Here is a 17,566-nt window from a genome sequence, read left to right on the forward strand (position 1 = left end):
TGATGTCAAGGTTCAGGGCATGCTAGAAGGCTCAACCAAAAATCCCCTAACCACTCTACAGCAAATCACAGCTTTTCCCTTCCAACAGGGATCAGCTCATCATAAACCACTAAATATGATTTCAGCCAGAATTCAGACCTTGGCAAAAACAGATTTATCCTAACTATGCCCTTGGTGAAACATAATCTCCTTCTTTTCCATTTCAGCTCTATTTAGATCCTTTGGTTTGATGCTCTATGTTGCAACACAAAACCAAAAAAAGCTGCCCATGAGACTGAATGTTTTAAAGAAGAAAAAAATAATTCTCTTTTGAGTTTACCACATTACTTTCGAATCTCAGCTCTTCTAGTTGAAACTTGGTGTCAAATGAAATCATTCAAACCAAAACACATGGAAATTAAGATGAAAGAGTGACAATTCTAAAGCACTATTTGACATTATTTGCTGCATCTCTGATACCACCACAAAGCTGGCTGCCAAAGTGGTTTTCAGAATTGGGTAGAATCAGAAACATTTTTGATGTAGGTAGAGATTTACTAAGGAATTTTTACTCCAGCCCCCCTTCTCTCATACTTAGCAAGGAACAGTTTATTTCTCTAAGTAATAATTTGAGGTAAATTTCCATTCCCAAAACATAACAAAAAGATACCTTTCTCATTTGTGCCAGGAAGCCTTCAAACTCCTTCAAGTTCAGGGTTGATCCACTATATGATGTGCAGCTGTTTGCTGCTTTCCCTAGCCAATAAATGGTGACTAATACCTGCAGAAGTTAAAAAGAAATAATGTAAGCCATCTACACAGTCCTGTAGCTAAATTTACTTTCCTGCAACATCCCTAATTTTTTCTAAACTGCACAGTGCACAAGTTTTTGTTATAAATCAGAACTGAAAGGGAGTGTCTGTCAAAGGTTAAACATGAATACATCAGGCAACTATGAAAATTTAAACAGTCCTACAAAATATATAACTTAACATATTGTCTCCCTGGTATTTTTAATAAAAATAATAAAAGTGTTATGTCTGCCTGGAAAAATAAACAGAAAAATGGATCTGAGTAGAAAAACTAGATAAATAGATTTGAAACTTCTAGAAGACACACACACAAATATATTTGTTTGTAAACTCAATACCAAAAAATCCCTAAAGAGTACTAATATTACTTCATCATAATCATTAATGAAAACCATTAAGACCAAGGTAATATAGAAAGTACCAAGAATGTCTGCTTGCCTAAAAGCATCTCTAACATGTGTCTATTTCAAGGACAGAAAAAGGAGTTCCATTTTTAATCACCTTAATGTAAGTGACCAGATGACACAGGAACATTTATTTCCAGGCTTCTGGTAGTTTAAGAATTGCTTAGCCCAAGGTTAATCAAAAGCCATGAGCATCTTGTCATTTCTATCAGGCTAGAGCATAAAAGTTAGTGATTTCATTCAAGTTCTGACTTGATACCTCTCTGTAACTCAAAAATCCCTACAAAACCGGTGAGGGGAAAAAGACCAAGAACTGCTCTTGCAAATAGCAAAGATATCTGACCTGACACTGTTGGTGTTGCACTTGTTTTAGAAAATGAGAAATTAAGATGCTTAGGATGGTCAAATCCAATACATCCAAAAATGCTGACATTTATACCATGCAGGGAAAAGCCTTTTCTGCACCCACATATGTCTCCACTTAGAGCAATGTCTTTAATAATAGCTGTGCAGCAGCTATTTGGACTGGAAACTGCTCATCAAAGGCAGTTCAGTTCTGTGTTTTACACTGTTAAAAATGACAGACCATCACCCCAGAACTCAGTGCTTTTCCTCATTTAATGCTCATTATTTTGGCATTGCAAAATATTTAACAGCAGAACGAACAGGAAATATTTTGATGTGGAGAAGAGATGCAAATAATAATAAATAATAGTTGCCATTAGCTGCATAAAAAAAAAGATACATAAACTGAAATATTGTATTTTATGTTTTGGTGGGACAGGGCCATATACTTTGTGCTATATAGTGAACTAAAGGAAACAAGACTAGCAAAAAATCCCAAAGAGGGATTTCACTGGGAACAAATATCTCTCAGAATGTTCTTCCCTAAAACATGCATCCACATTCCTCCTCAGCAACATGCTAGACTTTTCTATCAACTTGCTGTAGCATCCTCATTTTTCATTTAAGTGTAATGTCCAAAATTAAGCAGCACTGCAGATGAGACACTGCTAGAACAGGATACAGCATCATAGAGACCTTCTGTTCAAAAAAACCTGTGGTACATAATGTAAAATATGTATTTTATATACAAATATAGTTTATATTTTTTTTCAGTTTACAAGTAGTAGACATGTCATGAAATCACTAACATTTTAAATAAAGTTCAAAAACTTTTCTCTTTTTTAAAAAATTACATCCAAATCAATACTACTGTGCTGAATGAAAGGAGGTGGTGCTGCTAGTACTGATTTTTTTTGTCTTGAAACAACCTTTATCTGAACTGCTTTCCTTCAACCAACACCACTTGACAAATTTAATGCAAAAAGTCTTACAATATACGTTCTCAAGTTAAATGAAAATATTTGCAAATAGCAATATTTCTAGCAACCAGGAAACTCTCCAATTTATTTTGCCATTCAGTTCATCGAGAAAGGTTATGGCATTTTTGGTATTTTTATTTATTTCTGCTAAAATTTAATAATTTTCTCTATTTTTCCTTTCTTTATTTGAAAAAAAAAAGGCAGAAAATTTCACATTTGCAAGCAATTCCGGCTGGCTGAGGCTGCAGGATCATACACCTGGAAAGCATATACTGCCTACAAGCACATTATGGAGAATACTTTTGAAACTTCACCTTTAAAGCAATACATCTGTACAAAGATGTTTAGCCAGTGCCCACAAAGAATGTTAAAATACCAAAGCTGAATTATTACCCTAAAATTCTTTACAGGGTAAAGGAGATTCTACTCTACTGATGATGGGAAAGACAGGATGAAACAATTTAGGGGATGGGTGGTTTTGGTGTTGTTTGGGGTTTTATTTACCTCCAGTCATGGCAGTTATAATTACTGGTTTTCAAAGTTATTAGAAAAGATCTTGACATTTCCTATCAGGATATAGGGATGTGAGCCAAATAAAAATTATACCAGTTTACAACTAAGGACAGACAGACAGCTTGCTAGGCTTTAAACTGAGACCAACCAGCAAAGTTCAGACGTTTTCCTTTCTAGTTAACAAGTCCAGGATCCAATACCATTGCCCTTAGTTTAAATTATCAGGAAATTGAAGTTAAATAGAAATAGTCTTTCTGGGGAAGCATTAATTTATTTGGAAGAACAATGAGAAAGCTAGCAAACCTGATGGTTAGGCCTTGCATCCCAATTTAATAGTAATTTTGGTCCATTTTAAGTGCTTTGTGCAACTGTACTCTATGCTTATAGAAGGGATATGCCTTGTGAAGGGATACAGAAGTGTGGCTTCATGATCAAATGAGACTGTTCCCAGCAAACACCTCACTGGACAGCACAGAAATCACTTTGTTTATCGCTCAGCTAAGAGTATCTAAGAAGAGACAAATGTTCTCCATTTTATTTCTATTATAAGGCTGCTTAACCATAGCAGCTCTGTCTAAATTTCCAGCAGAACCCAGTTAGGTTTGTGTTCACAAGGACTTTTCAGCAATACTCATGTGTATTCAGTTTTTACTGAAATAATTCTTGATCAGGCCAATAGCAGGATTGACCAGACAAAAAGAAAAACTCCAAGTGATCTACTTACATTTTTCAGCTTCCTACTACAGTCAACGTTCCTGTTAGCACACACAAACAAAGAAGAAAAAAAATATTAAAAAAAAATCAGAAAGTAGACATAGTTTCCAAGAGGCTGTATGCAGCAGATCACATTTTCCCTAACAAAAGCCTGCCGAATGCTTCTGCTGCCTGGAAACACATGAAAGCTAAGAAGATGTAGTTCACACATTCATTTATTCATAACATGGGAGTATTTTGTCACCATTATTTCAATCATTAAATTAGAATTCTGGAAGTACAAAAAGAAAATGTGTTTATAATGGTCCCACAGTAAAGTAGGACAATGCCAAAATATTTCCTTTAAACGGAGCTGCTGATTTCTTAAAAAAGGAAGACAAAAGTCCTCACTGCTAAAATACGTTCTGCAGTTATCCAGCAGTCAGATTCTGCAACCCATACAGATTCTGGAAGCAACTAAACAAGCATAAGAGGCATCACCAAACATTAAGGAAATATTGTGGGTGCTTCTGTGGAAACAAACATTACAAAGAACAAAGTGAATGGACGAAGCAACAAAGACCCTGCCATTTAAAACAGAATGTGCAGTGGAAAACATTTATTTTTCAAGCGTATACTTGAGCACTCAGACTGAACATTGGCATGACCCTTCTCAATTTATTGTTTTCTCTTATGTTCATGGAAGAGAGGCAGTTTTATGTTAAAAACAACAAGGTATAAAGTTTGTGCAAACATAAACAACATTTCAAAATCCAGCAAAGAAAGCAGTAAAAAATGAAGGAAATATGTATCACATTTTGGTGCTGAAAACTAAGTAAGATTACTTGAGATTTAGTACAGATTGTGTCCTGATTGTTCATAGTGGAATTGTCTTCTACAATAACAGTAAGACCGCTCCAGCATTAAAGTTTACCTGACAAAACCAAAAATAAATGTACTAAAATCTGTTAGAACAACAAAAGCCTAAATATAGGCAATGGTAAACCAAGTATTTTTGATAACATCTTTTTAAGCTAAAATTTTGTCCACTAATACCCACACAATAAGAAAAATAGAACAGTCCTGTTTTTTTTCTTAGTAAAATAACAGTGGAAAAGAGACTTGTTTAACAAGTCACAAAAAATTCCTTACAGCATTAGCTCATAATTTTTATAAGCAGAGTGATCCAAAAAATAGATCTAATACATGCCTCAATTAACATCTATATGGGTCAAAAAAGGTTAAAATGTCATTATCTTAAGCATGTACAATAATGTCCTACTCATCCTTTACCACAGAACAAATAATATTTTCACCATGTTTAAAGAAATCACCCAAAAGTCTTCAAAGGGGGGAAAAAACACCTTCAAGCCTTGGGAACTAGCTAGCAGAAGACAGCCTTCAGCATATTTCTCTAAAACAGTCATGGACTTGGCTTGTACACCTCAAGTCAGTTACTCAGCATGAACTTGGACAGTGCTGGGAAAACATCTGGCTCATTTCCACAGCTGCTTTCTCTAAGCCCTCATATGCAGGGGAGGGCCAGGCCAGTTCTGCGGGGTTTATGATGCGAGGTTTGACTTGGTGACATACTGAACAGCTCTGCTCTGAGCTCCACCCTAGTCAAAGCCTCTCAACCTGCCTCCACCAAGGCACTCCATCCATCCTCAACCCCAAAAAATGAAGGCTTGTATCAGAAAGACTCTTCCTCTCTGGTTTCATATGGAGGTTAGGGTTTTATATGAAGATTACAGATTGTTTTTCAACTCTCTCCGGTCAATCATTGCAGTGATTTTACAGGACATCATGAAGAACCTATTTCACTGAAATATTATCAGATTTAGAAGACATACATCACATTGTCCCCACTCACTGCCTTGTAGAGGGCAAGAAGAACCTCATGTTAGAGCCAGAAACTTGGGAAGGAGCAAATAATGGTATTCCTTAAAACAAGGACACTCTCCAATTCGATTTTCAGAGCCTTTGAATTTTCCCAGAGAGTGCCTGAACACCAAGAAAACTTGTCCAGCTTCCACTGCCAGAAAGGAATAAAAAAAAATGCTACTGAAATTTAGTAAATTGTGTCCATATATTTTTCTAAAATGGGTATGTCTTAACAGGATTTCATTAATAATCTTTTTGGCCAAATGAAATTAAACCATTAAATCAACTCAGCAGCATTTGTTTGTCTGTAGAGCAATAACTTCTGTTATATCTGTAATATTACATGATAGACCAAAAACTTTCAGGAAAACTTCTAAATAACACCAATTACAGATTTTGTTAATTTTATGGAAGTGTGGGGTGCTTTTTTCTTTCAAAAGGTAGGGGGGAAATTTGTGTGGTAGTGGGTATGTGGCTTTGTGAAAAACTACCTAAAGTGAGGCATTTCCAGTCCACACTGACTTCTTCAGCCCAATTACTGAGTGTCTCAAGGTACAGCTCTTGCAGGAAAGTGAAGAGACCATGCTTATGTCTGCATCTCATAGAATCTGAGAGGCCTCTAAATGTCTTACATTGCACCATCAGGACAGTTTCATCTGAAATACCAAAGCTGTGACTTCTTTTCCCCCAGACTGCACTATTTTATTAGTTGGACAGTCAAAAAAAGAATGTCATCAATTTAGATTAGGAAAACCCCTAAGTCCCTCAGAATCTCATTGCATAACTAAGACAGTATTTTCACAAAATCACAGAGTATTCTGAGTTGGAAGGAACCCACAAGGATCATCAAATCCAATTCCTGGCCCTGCACAGGACATCCCTAAGAGTCACATCACAGGCCTGAGAACATTCTCCAAGTGCTGTCCTATTTTACAGAGCTGTGGTTGATGTGTCTGGGACAACACCTGTTGAATAGAACAATCTATTCATCCCAACACCGAAAGTTTCTCAAACCTCTGTTTTCTATTTGCCTTACATTAATTAAATTTCTATAGCCTTTTTGCTCATTCTTAAATATTTACTATTGCATCACATGCACCTGAGGCTGTAACGTGCTAGTCACAAACTGCTGTTGTACTTACTTGATGGTTGCTCTGTTTGATGTGTCCTGCAGATCACCAGGATCAAACAGCTGAGATTCTTTTAGTCCCAGTTCTTTGCAGCCTCTTAAGAATAATATGATATTATCCTGAAAAGAGACAAAAAACATAAAACGTCAACACTTTAAACTTTCCTTAACTGAAAAAAGAAATTGTACCAAATTCTCCTTAATTCAGTAACTGCTCATGAACAGTCATATCATTAGCTAAATAAAGAACCAAAGACATTTCCAGTCACATAATTTAAGAAGTCAGTATAGATTTTGTTTGAAAACCAGACACATATGAAACCTTTTTCTTTTTTTTTTTTTTTTTTTTTCCGATATATGTAACTACAACAATCTTGTTGACTTGTTTCTTTTCAAACAGAGGTTGGCAACTTTTGTAACTGAAAAAGGCCCACTAATTTCTCCACCTACTGCTGGAGTCTGCACACAGCCTCAGCCTGTTACTGAGTAGTAAAGGCAGGATTTTTGAAGGGAGCAGGAAGAGTAGACATGAAAAAGCCAGCCACCATTTAAGCAAGCAATTTGTTCAGAAAACACTTTGCATGTCAGATATGATCTAGCCAGTTAACACAACTGTTCTCTTGCCTCTCCAAATGTAAGCAGTCAGAAGCCACTGAGAAAAGAGATAGTTGCCTTCTCCTGAAATAAAAACCTTGAAGCTACACTTCATATACACGGTCTCTAAAAAGAAACACCTTCAGTTTCAGAGCACTTCTTATGGAGGGTTTACTCTTTCAAAGTGTAAAAATTAAAAGTCAGTAACTACGAGAGGCTAAGTAAAAAACTGATATAAGTCTCTTTCAAACCAAGTCTAAGCTATGGTACTGGTTTGCACCAAGGAGATTGAATCTGCATGTGTGAATATATAGTCAACACAAGTTTTATACACGTGCATGTACACAGCTCCCCTGTTACAGTGAATATGTTTTACATGGATAAATCTTGCAAGCCAGTAGAGAATAAGTTTTTAGGTATATATGTTTCCAGATCAGCAACTGCAATGGTAGATGTGTGCACAAGTGAAGATACAATGTACAGCTTGATATTCTTTGAGGAATTTCATATCAGACCTCTAGCTAAGCTGCCACATGAAGAGTTACAGAGGAGCAGATCCACAGCTTGTGGTGGAGACCTGTTTCCATAATACTGGGAAGCAGAGGAGCCTGGTGGAGCTCCTACCCACGCTGTGAGCAGGATTGGTGAGCAGGGCTCTGCCCACATCTGCTCGCAGGCCTCTCCTGGGGCTCGGGGAGAGCTGCCCTGTTTGTTCTGCAAGCAGCATGCTAATCGCCGCGGCTCTTGGCATGCCAACACTCTCACACACAAAGCTCGCCAGCCACACCACAGAAAACACAGACTTGGAAATTCAGAGGAGTTCAAATCTCCCTTTCTTCCCTGGCTGAAACTTAACAGCTCTGGAGGGGAGCCAGTGGGGGAAGGAACAGCAGTTGAGAGAGCAGAGAGCTCATAACCCAGAGAGACAGCATCATTCATGACATGAAAAGATGCCTGTAAAATTTTCCATCTGGCTTACTGTTTGCATTATAATTTTTCCAACTGTATCATGAATAACTCTTATGTTTAGTCTTTGATGGAGGACAGTCATGGTCACTGTCAAATGGTTGGTGGAGCAATGTGTAAATTTAATTAATGGAATAAAAATGCAACAGCATTCAAAAAAAAGGTTCTTACAATATTTCCAAATTTAACAAAAATATACAGGACATAGAGGTCATAGTAACCTAATAGACTTAGAAAACAATCAAAGGAGGAGGAATGCTGGAGATAACTAATTGCACCCATCTTTATGCCAGAAGTTCACATTTGAGTTATGATAAGCAGTAACAAAAACACCAGTTATTTGGCCGCCACATAGTTTGGAAACTCAGTTCTTCTCCTGATGAAAAAATGCCTACTTCTCAAAAAAAAAACATAGCATGACCTACTCCTGTTTGGCTACATGCTTTTATTTTGATGGTCATCATATGAATAATATTTGCTAACAGTCACTAACACTATCACCCAAACAATTCCTCAGAAAGATGGCGTTTGGTATGGGCACAAATAACCACACTAACAAAATTCAACCAGTGAGCCCTGAAAGAATTTTCTGCTTTTGCTAACCATCTCAGAATTTTTACTTCTCAATGGTCCTAAAAATGGCACTTTGTTTAAAAGGATTGAAGAAAAATCCAACAAAGAAAATGCTGTCAAGTGATGTATTTACTCAAGGACACCTGCCTAGGCTGCCTAACCCCAAGCCAAAAATGTATCTCATACTAGTGAAACTAAACCTTTCCTGGTTTGCTCCAGTTCAGATGAAATTCACATTTGTTAGTTCCATTGAGTCACTGGAGAAAAGCACTCCTAAGCCACTAAAGGGAGAAAAGAAGTCTTAAAGTCAAGATCCAGCTTCCAGCAAAGCTTTCTGTCGGGATTACTACACCTTGCATTCACCAGGTCCTGATTTCTTCAGTTCTCCAAAAATTTTGCTTTTATCTTTCAAGAGAATTTATTGTTCAGTGTCTGTTAGCTACAATTGTGCATTTTTTGTGGTCACCTAAAATATCACTCTTTGTCATTGCTGAAGAAACTAAAGAAAGCAGAAAAAACCCAGGTTTACAAGTAGCATGATACAAAAACCATCCTCATTTTAAATAGGTGATTGAAAAGACACATTTAATGTGCCTGCCCAGCTCCTTACAACTTGGCAGAGTTAAATGGGTCATGCAAATAGGTCACACAGCAGTGGCAAGGATCTCAGGGTGGCCGGCTGCTGTGCCTCAGCTAACAGAGTGGTGTCTTTTACAGTGGCCTCAGAAGACACATGACCAGAATTTGGTCCCTCTGACAGCCCCTATGAGGCACTATCCCATAATTTCCTCAGTATTTTAAACAGGGAGGATGTGGCTTTTCTCTCAGCCATCACTTTCTGCAGCTGCAGTGTTGGAGTAGACAGAGAATTGGTCTCTTGGTCAGCACATTATTTCCTACAGCCCCAGAGACTGGCAACTGTCTCTTTCTGGCTCCTTTTGGTTTTATCCCACACCACTGCACAATCAAAAATCTTCTTCTGGCTTTTGCCCTTCATGCACACAGAGGAAGGACAAGCTGATAGGTTACAGCCTGAATTTATTTTGCAAATTTTCTCTATTATTTTAATATATAAAATTTTATGTCCATAAATATCTATATTTATACAGATGTATAAATTATAAATATGTCATCTATAGATATCACAGATAGCTAAACAATTCGATCTATGCTTAGTCTATAAAATGACAGAAGGTCTAAATAGGCTGCATAGAGAAGGCAAATGCTTCAGCGTGGTGACAGACACAGGACACAGAGGATAGATACAGTGATAGGTTAAATCCAACCCTTTTCTGCTTGCCTCAGCAGAGTCCTGACAGTTACTGTTACATCAGCACTACAAGCAATGTCATTTACTTGTAAGTATAGAAACCCAAAAATTATTAATGTAAATGTTTCACTATACTGAATTTCAGAAACAAAAAATTAACCAACACACAAAACTGCAAACTCCCAGGCAAAGCCAGCCTCGAACCAGTAAGAACCAGTAAGAAGGGGCATGGACAGATAAGGGTGCAGAGCATTGTCTCCCTGAGAACTTAGAAGGATGCATGGGAAGGAAGGAAAAACACTCATGCTCTCACAGGTGCATTTCAACACCATCACCTTTTCATCCTTTCTGGTGTGTAACCTGACAGACTACAAAATCACTAAATCACTTTGCCAGGACTATTATCTAAAGATAATGCAGAGAGAGTAAGTAGGTGGCAGAGGGGTTACACCTTCGTGAAGATGGAGGGAATGAGGGAGGGGGGGAAAGATTACACACTGCTCACTTCTAATTACTTATTTTTTATTTTTTTAGCCTGTGTGTTATAAATATGAAAAAGTGTTTACTGTACAGCATTAAGTAATTTTCCTCACACATGAAGTGGAGCACAAAATCTTGAACTCTGTAAAAAAAACCCCTCAGAAATTGGCAGTTGAGTAGGACAGACACCCTGGAAAGCCACCGCTAATTCACACAGTAGCACTGCCAACACACAAGATAGTTCAAGCTAGCGAGAATCAAATATTCACAGCAGGCAAATTCTCTCCATAGGATCTGCTGATCAGATGCAATGGCAAACAGCTTGAATTTGGCCCACTTCCATTCCTTTCATCCGCCACAATACATACAAAACAGTCTCACTGTATTCGCACTGCAAATCGGTTCTACAGCTTATCGCTGTGGAGCCATCGTTTGTCAGATGTGTTACTGCCTGGCCCAGAGGAGATATTCAGATAAACTTGGGGAAAATAAAAACAAGCCAAGCTGTATGTCTGCACACAGCACTGAATGAAATGCCAAATACATGCCACTTCTGCAAGCTGGAGATATTATTAGCTGCCAGTAGCACTGCTCTGTTTTGCAGGACAGCTGCAGACAAACAGGTGGCCTTTTTCATTTCTGGAATGCTGGTATTTTCCCTGCTCCAGAATAAATTAGAAGGTCTCTAAAATTAAAAACAGAAAAGGAAAATTTCTGAACTGCTTTTCTGAGCAGTTTCCAATAGACTCTTAAAAGCCTTTTGTTTGGTCTCAACAATTCTTCTTAATTCCCTTATTTTTCCATTTTATTTAAGTAATTTGTGGTGATAATTTATCTATATAAAAGCATAGGATCTTGCCTGATTCACAGGTTCACAGAAATACTGAAATATCCTGTTCAAGTCCACCAAAAAACTTACATAAGAAGGGTTGGGAACTTATCATCTATATATGTATGTATGTATGTATTTATATGTGTTACTATTTCTCCAATATGCTTTCCTGTGTATATTTAAATACATACATATGTTTAGCAGTATATATGTGTGTGTGTGTTTTACTGTTAATCCAAAATGCTTTGCTGTATGTGCATATATATATATATATATATATATATATATAATAAAACTACATAGAAGATTGTTTTCTGTGGCAAACTCCACATCAGTAGGTTTGGAAGGAAATGGATCAGAGTTGTACACATTCACTTAGAAGCTGAGGACAGGTAATCTCCCAAAGAGGAAGGCCAACAGCACATCAGAACTGAAGACATCTCCCAGAACGGCAAGGGGAGACAGGGCTGCTTACATCCCAAAAGGATTCTGGCACACAATAGCATCACCCATGAAAATTAAACATTATTGGAAAAAAAAAACAGAAAGGAAAGAAAGCCAGCCTTTTTCTGCTTCTTTTTGGGTAGTCAAGAAGGAAAAGATGTGTCTCCTTCAATAACAATCCTGTTTTCTTGTCAGAAAGGCAAAAAACCACCTTTAAAATTGTGTGAAGAAATGAAGAAATGTGAAGTTGGTAGTGTACTTCAACTGCACAAAACACACCAGAAACCCCAAACATGGCTCTAAGTGACCTTCAGAAATATCTGTGTCTGCCTGAAGATAAAATCATAGAATCATAAAATCTTCAAGGTTGGAGGAGACCTTCAAGATCATCCAGTCCAACCATCCACCCAGCACTGCCCCTGTAACCCCTGAACCACTAAAGCACATCACCCAGTCCCAGATCCAGATGCCTCTGAACACTTCCAGGGATGTGACATCCATGGGCAACCTGTTCCAATGCCTGATCATCCTACAATGAACTTTTCTTCCAATACCCAATTCAAATCTTCCATCTCACCTTAAAGTCATGTCCTTTAGTCCTCTCACTGTAGACACAGCAGCAGAGACCAGCCCCCACCTCACTACAACCTGCTTTCATGTAATTGTAGAGAGCAATGAGGTCCACTCTGAGCCTTCTCTTCTCCAGAATAGACAACCCCAATTCCCTTTAGGTGTCTCAGTACCTGACCCCAAAATAACTTGGCTGGAAGTCACAAGGTTCTTAGATCCTGCTGCTCCCAACCAGGCTAGGGCAAAACCCTGCAAGTGCCTAGAGAGAGAAGAAGAACTAGTGCACAATTTTGACACTGCTATCGATTGTGTAAAAACTTATCTTTTTTCAATAATGTGAATGGAAACTGGGAAAAGGAGAGAACATGAGCAAGAGCAGACTTCAACTCAACAGGCAAAAGCAAACCACGGGAGGGTGGGAGGGGTGCACACAACATGAGCACAAGGCTGACCCTATGACCTCACTAGTGAAGTAGGTCCTGATATTATCCCTTGCTACATCAGATCATTATCCCTGAAGGCATGAATTAAACATTTAAACAAATGGGGACTCAGTCAACATTCATGTCTTTGGGGGAGAGAGCAGATGATGTTCAGATGATGTGAAGTCCCTCGGATTTGCCAAGATCAAGATACACCCTAAGATGGCTTTGTTTACAGCACTGAAGATAGAACATAGGCGGGCAAGGAAAAAACCCAAAACATTTCCAGGGTATTCACTGGCTCTGATGGTGATGAAATCACAGCCAGATGTCAAACAGATGTTAGACTTCACCAGGTCTTGAAGAGGGATTCCTATCTGATGCCATATTCAATGGCAACAGCCATGATATAGCCAAGGAAGAGGATAACATTTCTTTTCCAGCCCTTCTCTGCAGCTCACTCTCTCAGTTTTTTAGTACCAGATGACAGCACCTGGCTTGTGAGGAATTTGGTCTCAGTTTTCTGACCTTCTGTTACCCACCTTTCACCTTATTTTTAAATTCATTTTTGTGAATAAAGCTCATGATTAGCAGAGTTAAAAATGAATTCTCATACAGTCAGTTGTAGTCAAGCACTCCTAGAAGCCACTGGGAATTCACCTTGCAAACTGAGAGCCAGAGGGGTAAAAACAAAACTAGCAAAAACGTAAGGCATGGTTCCTTTTCCTGTAATGGAAAGGAATGTTATTTATCCCACTCTGTCCTCTTGGTGGGGCTATGAAGTGGGGCAATACCAAAGTTACGTCACAGTGGGTTGGGGAAAGAGCTACAAAAGAGACAAGAATGAAAGGAACATCACAACATCATGCTCTGAAGGCAACCTGAGCTCCCATGTAGTGGCAGCTACTTCTTGTCCATTCTCCTGGAAATAGTTTTGCTGTCCATCTGAAGGAGAGGAAGAAAGGTCCTGAAGACAAATTTGACCTTTATTTGCACTCACATTGTGAGTGCAGGAGTATGACTAACCTAAACACAGATTTCAAGGGTTTCAACCCTGAAACCACAGCTTGTGCCACAATGGTTCCCTCTGGACATCCTCTGGGGAAACTGGACACTTCCCTTTCTCAGCATATCCCTGCAACTATTGTCCTCACAAATGAGCTCTACAGAAAAATACAAAAATAGGCAAGAAATTCACAACATGCTGTTTCCTAAGTTTGGTTTATTTGTGTGTTATTAACCAGACCCGAAGTGTCAAGGAAAGTACAGAGTCTGACTATGGATTTATAAGTACTCAAAGGACAGACATCTCAAACAGTCTGAAGAAAACAAAAACATATAAATTTTAAATCTAAAGTTTTAAGTCGTAAGAACCCCCACACCAAATATTGTGAAAACAAAATTTAAGTAAAGGAGACCACCAGCATTAAATATGGGTGAAAATTTTTTTTTTCCTGCTAGACAGGGTGTTAAATCTTATCACACTGCATACAAAAAAAAAAAAAAAAAAAAAAAAAAAAAAAAAAAAAAAGCCCAAAAAACCATAGATAAATAAAGCTGAATTACCTCTTGAGCAATATACCCAAAAGGTACAGCCCCAGGGTAGTCCAAAGGAACACCACTAACTAATCTCCAACACGTGGAAGTTCTCTATGTGTTATGTATAGTCAACAATTAAACCAAGCAGTGCTGAATAAACCTTCCACACTAATATCAGGGCAACTGTGTGTTAAGCCATGGCAAAACAGATAGTTTTAAAAAACTGTTTATTTGTTCCTGCTAAGAGAGGTACTTTGGTCATAAAGATGATTACCTATGCAAAGCAAATGTATGTGCTAAGATTTATTCCACACTTTTCTTAATTAAACTAGCAAGTCTACAAAAGAGAATACATTTTATTTCACATAGCCTGCCTTCTTTTCTCTGCCTGCAGAGTCTGAGCTTCATGGGATCCCTTTGATCACATTTGATATCCCAGGGCACTGATACCCAACACCTGCTTTCTATATTTTGACTTGACTGTAGAGAAAATAACCTTGTTTACCAGGAAGAGCAGTGTTGACTATTCAAGGGACCCAGCTCCAGGAAACCACCAGATTCAACTTGCAAAAAACATTTGGGATGGAGTTGGTCTTACAGAGAAGAAAATGAGGGAAAATTCTGTTCATCGCAAGCCTGTCCACCTGATTGTATTATTAATTATCTGACCAGCATCATCTATTATAAACCAGTACAGATAACACAAAGCATAACCAGTGCATCTGCATGCAGCTTCAGAGATTACTATCTGAAAAAATACTTCTCAACCTGTGATCACTACTGGCTGCTTTTATTTTTTCTCTGTCACTACATCCAAAGCAGATGGCAAGGACAAAAAAATAAGGGAAACAGAAATAAGCAATTCTGAGAATTATACACAATGGTTTTCTGATACACAAGAACCTGATTAATTAGAAACACAAAACTGTGTTTTATGTGTAGGTATAACCTATATGTTTTGTGTAGGAATAGCCTCAATTCTTACCTTCCCCATGAAATTTATCAGCTGTCTTACCAATCAGGCACAGAAGCAGATTTCATCACAATTTTATAAGCCCCAAAATACAGGGTTTTAATGAAAATATGTCCATGACGACCATAATCCGAAGTTTTGTGACATCCAGCTATATTGGACCAGCTGTGCATTCAGGGCCAGAGAACAGCTAGAATTTTCTAAAGTTTATTTTTAAGGTCTGAAACTGTAAAGGTACAAAAGAAATTGATACCTAAAATTAAAATCAATATGACATCAAACCTCTAAAACTGAATGTATGACCACCACCCAGCAGGCTCATAACACTTTTTCTAATTGCAGTAACCACTCACTTCTAGCATGACTTTACTTTCTTGCCCTTTTTCTTTTACATGATATGCTCTCCTTTGCTTAGTATGTTAAGTAAAGCTATCTTCCAAATTGTAACTCCCGTCAATATTTGGACTTCTCTCAGTAGACAGCAATCCACCTCAGGGATCAGGACACTTTGCATCCTGAGCTATTGGAGGGCCTCTTCATCCCTCTGTCCAAGTACAACTGCTGTAGGTGGGCCTCAAAAGATGCAAGAAAGCTGCCTGTGGGGGCCAGGGGCCTGGCAGTAGCTGTTAAAATCAGACCAAATCTCTATTCCCCAAGGCAAACAGCAAAACAGCGGAACCGCCAAGGAGAACTCATTCCTGTTCAGTTCGTGACCTCTGCAAAAAAAGCAACAAATTCCACTTCTCCTTTCAAACTAAACATCTACTCTTTATTGCCAAGGAATATGTTTTAATAATCTGTGGTGTTCAAAGTTTGATAAACATCAGAAATCTTTTTTCTGCTGCTACATGATACCTGACATACATTTTCCCCCCACTCACAGCTTTGCATTTTCATGCCAACATTACATAAAACATACTGGACTTCTTAAATGTACAGGTTGGGGCCTCCTTAAAACACTTCTAAAATAAGCTGTTCTAGTCCAAAAGCCACAATTTTATTTTTTTTAATTGGCTATTTCTACTGAATGAAGCTTCAGCACATTCCCCATGAAAAACCTACCTTGTTGTTTTTACTTCGACTAAAATAATAAATAGAAAGCTTACATATTTAGGTGTCTAGAATTACTTTGGTGACAAAAAGGAAGGGGAAGAAAATTAATAATTCTCAATTTTCTGTAAGTGCATTTTACATACAATCAAAATATCTGTGCAAAATTACGCTCAGTAGATCAGTGCCCATCTGTGACTTTGACCATATACAGTATAACAGCTTGAATTATGGAATACTCCAGCACTATATCCATGTGTCTGTTGTTTCTTTCCCAGATATGAAAACATACATTTGTGTCTAGATGGCATGGCCATAATTATCAGTGATCTTGAATATCTCCAGCTTTGGTAGGGTTTTTTTATGGTAAATATTCATGGCAAGACGAGCTACCCAATAGTCTGGCAGTGATTTATTTTCTATCCTTTTTCAACCATCAGTAGGCAGTCTCTAGACCAGTTTATTTTTCCCATTCCTTTTCAACCATCAGTAAGCATTTCTAGATTCAAGAAACAGCATGACTATTCCTGAAGCTATTGTAGCTGGAAACCTAGATTGACTACACGGAATAGCCTACTTAAATTACTTAAATTGCTACTGTTCACTAAGTCTATAATGTTCATGCAAGCATGCCTTTGAAGAGCCATTTGGAAATCAGGATTAATGGATTACATCTGGATGCCAGTGTAATTTGCAATTGTGAGGACTAAGCTTTCAGAATGAATAAAATGTAGTACAATAATATAATGTATTTAAGAAGCAGAATTTCCTTAAATTAATGTAATAAAATTAATGATTAAAGCAAGAGAGAAAGAACAGGAGACTTCTTTAATATGGGTGCATTCCTATTGCAAAGCATTTTCCCAGCTCTTTCACAATGTCTTCGTTTTGGTTCCTCTGGACAACAGAACAGAGAATGGGAAAGGATGTCTCCTCTCACAGGACTGATATCCCTGTTGTTCAGTCTTCTTCAAGACATTAGAGGTGTACTTCTGCAACACTCTCCCCTCAGAATAGACAAAGAAACAAGGGTAGGAAGAGGTGTTCCTCACATGGATCACACCAGGTCTTTAGAAACAGGATCTAAGCAGCAAAGATGGCAGAAATGGCTTGA

At 38.0% G+C, this 17,566-nt stretch overlaps 1 protein-coding gene across 1 annotated transcript in view; it reads right to left on the bottom strand.

The window, feature by feature from the left end:
- LIMCH1 (LIM and calponin homology domains 1) overlaps nucleotides 1-17,566 on the bottom strand; it is a 170,210-nt gene that overhangs the window by 63,629 nt on the left and 89,015 nt on the right. The window contains exons 4-6 of the mRNA XM_033513515.1: nucleotides 6,753-6,859; nucleotides 3,758-3,788; nucleotides 650-760 (exon numbers count right to left, since the gene is read on the bottom strand). Coding sequence (XP_033369406.1) covers nucleotides 650-760; nucleotides 3,758-3,788; nucleotides 6,753-6,859 — 249 coding nt within the window. The remainder of the gene's footprint in view (nucleotides 1-649; nucleotides 761-3,757; nucleotides 3,789-6,752; nucleotides 6,860-17,566) is intronic.

This window comes from Parus major, chromosome 4 (assembly GCF_001522545.3).
Source record: "Parus major isolate Abel chromosome 4, Parus_major1.1, whole genome shotgun sequence".
NCBI classification, from domain to species: domain Eukaryota; kingdom Metazoa; phylum Chordata; class Aves; order Passeriformes; family Paridae; genus Parus; species Parus major.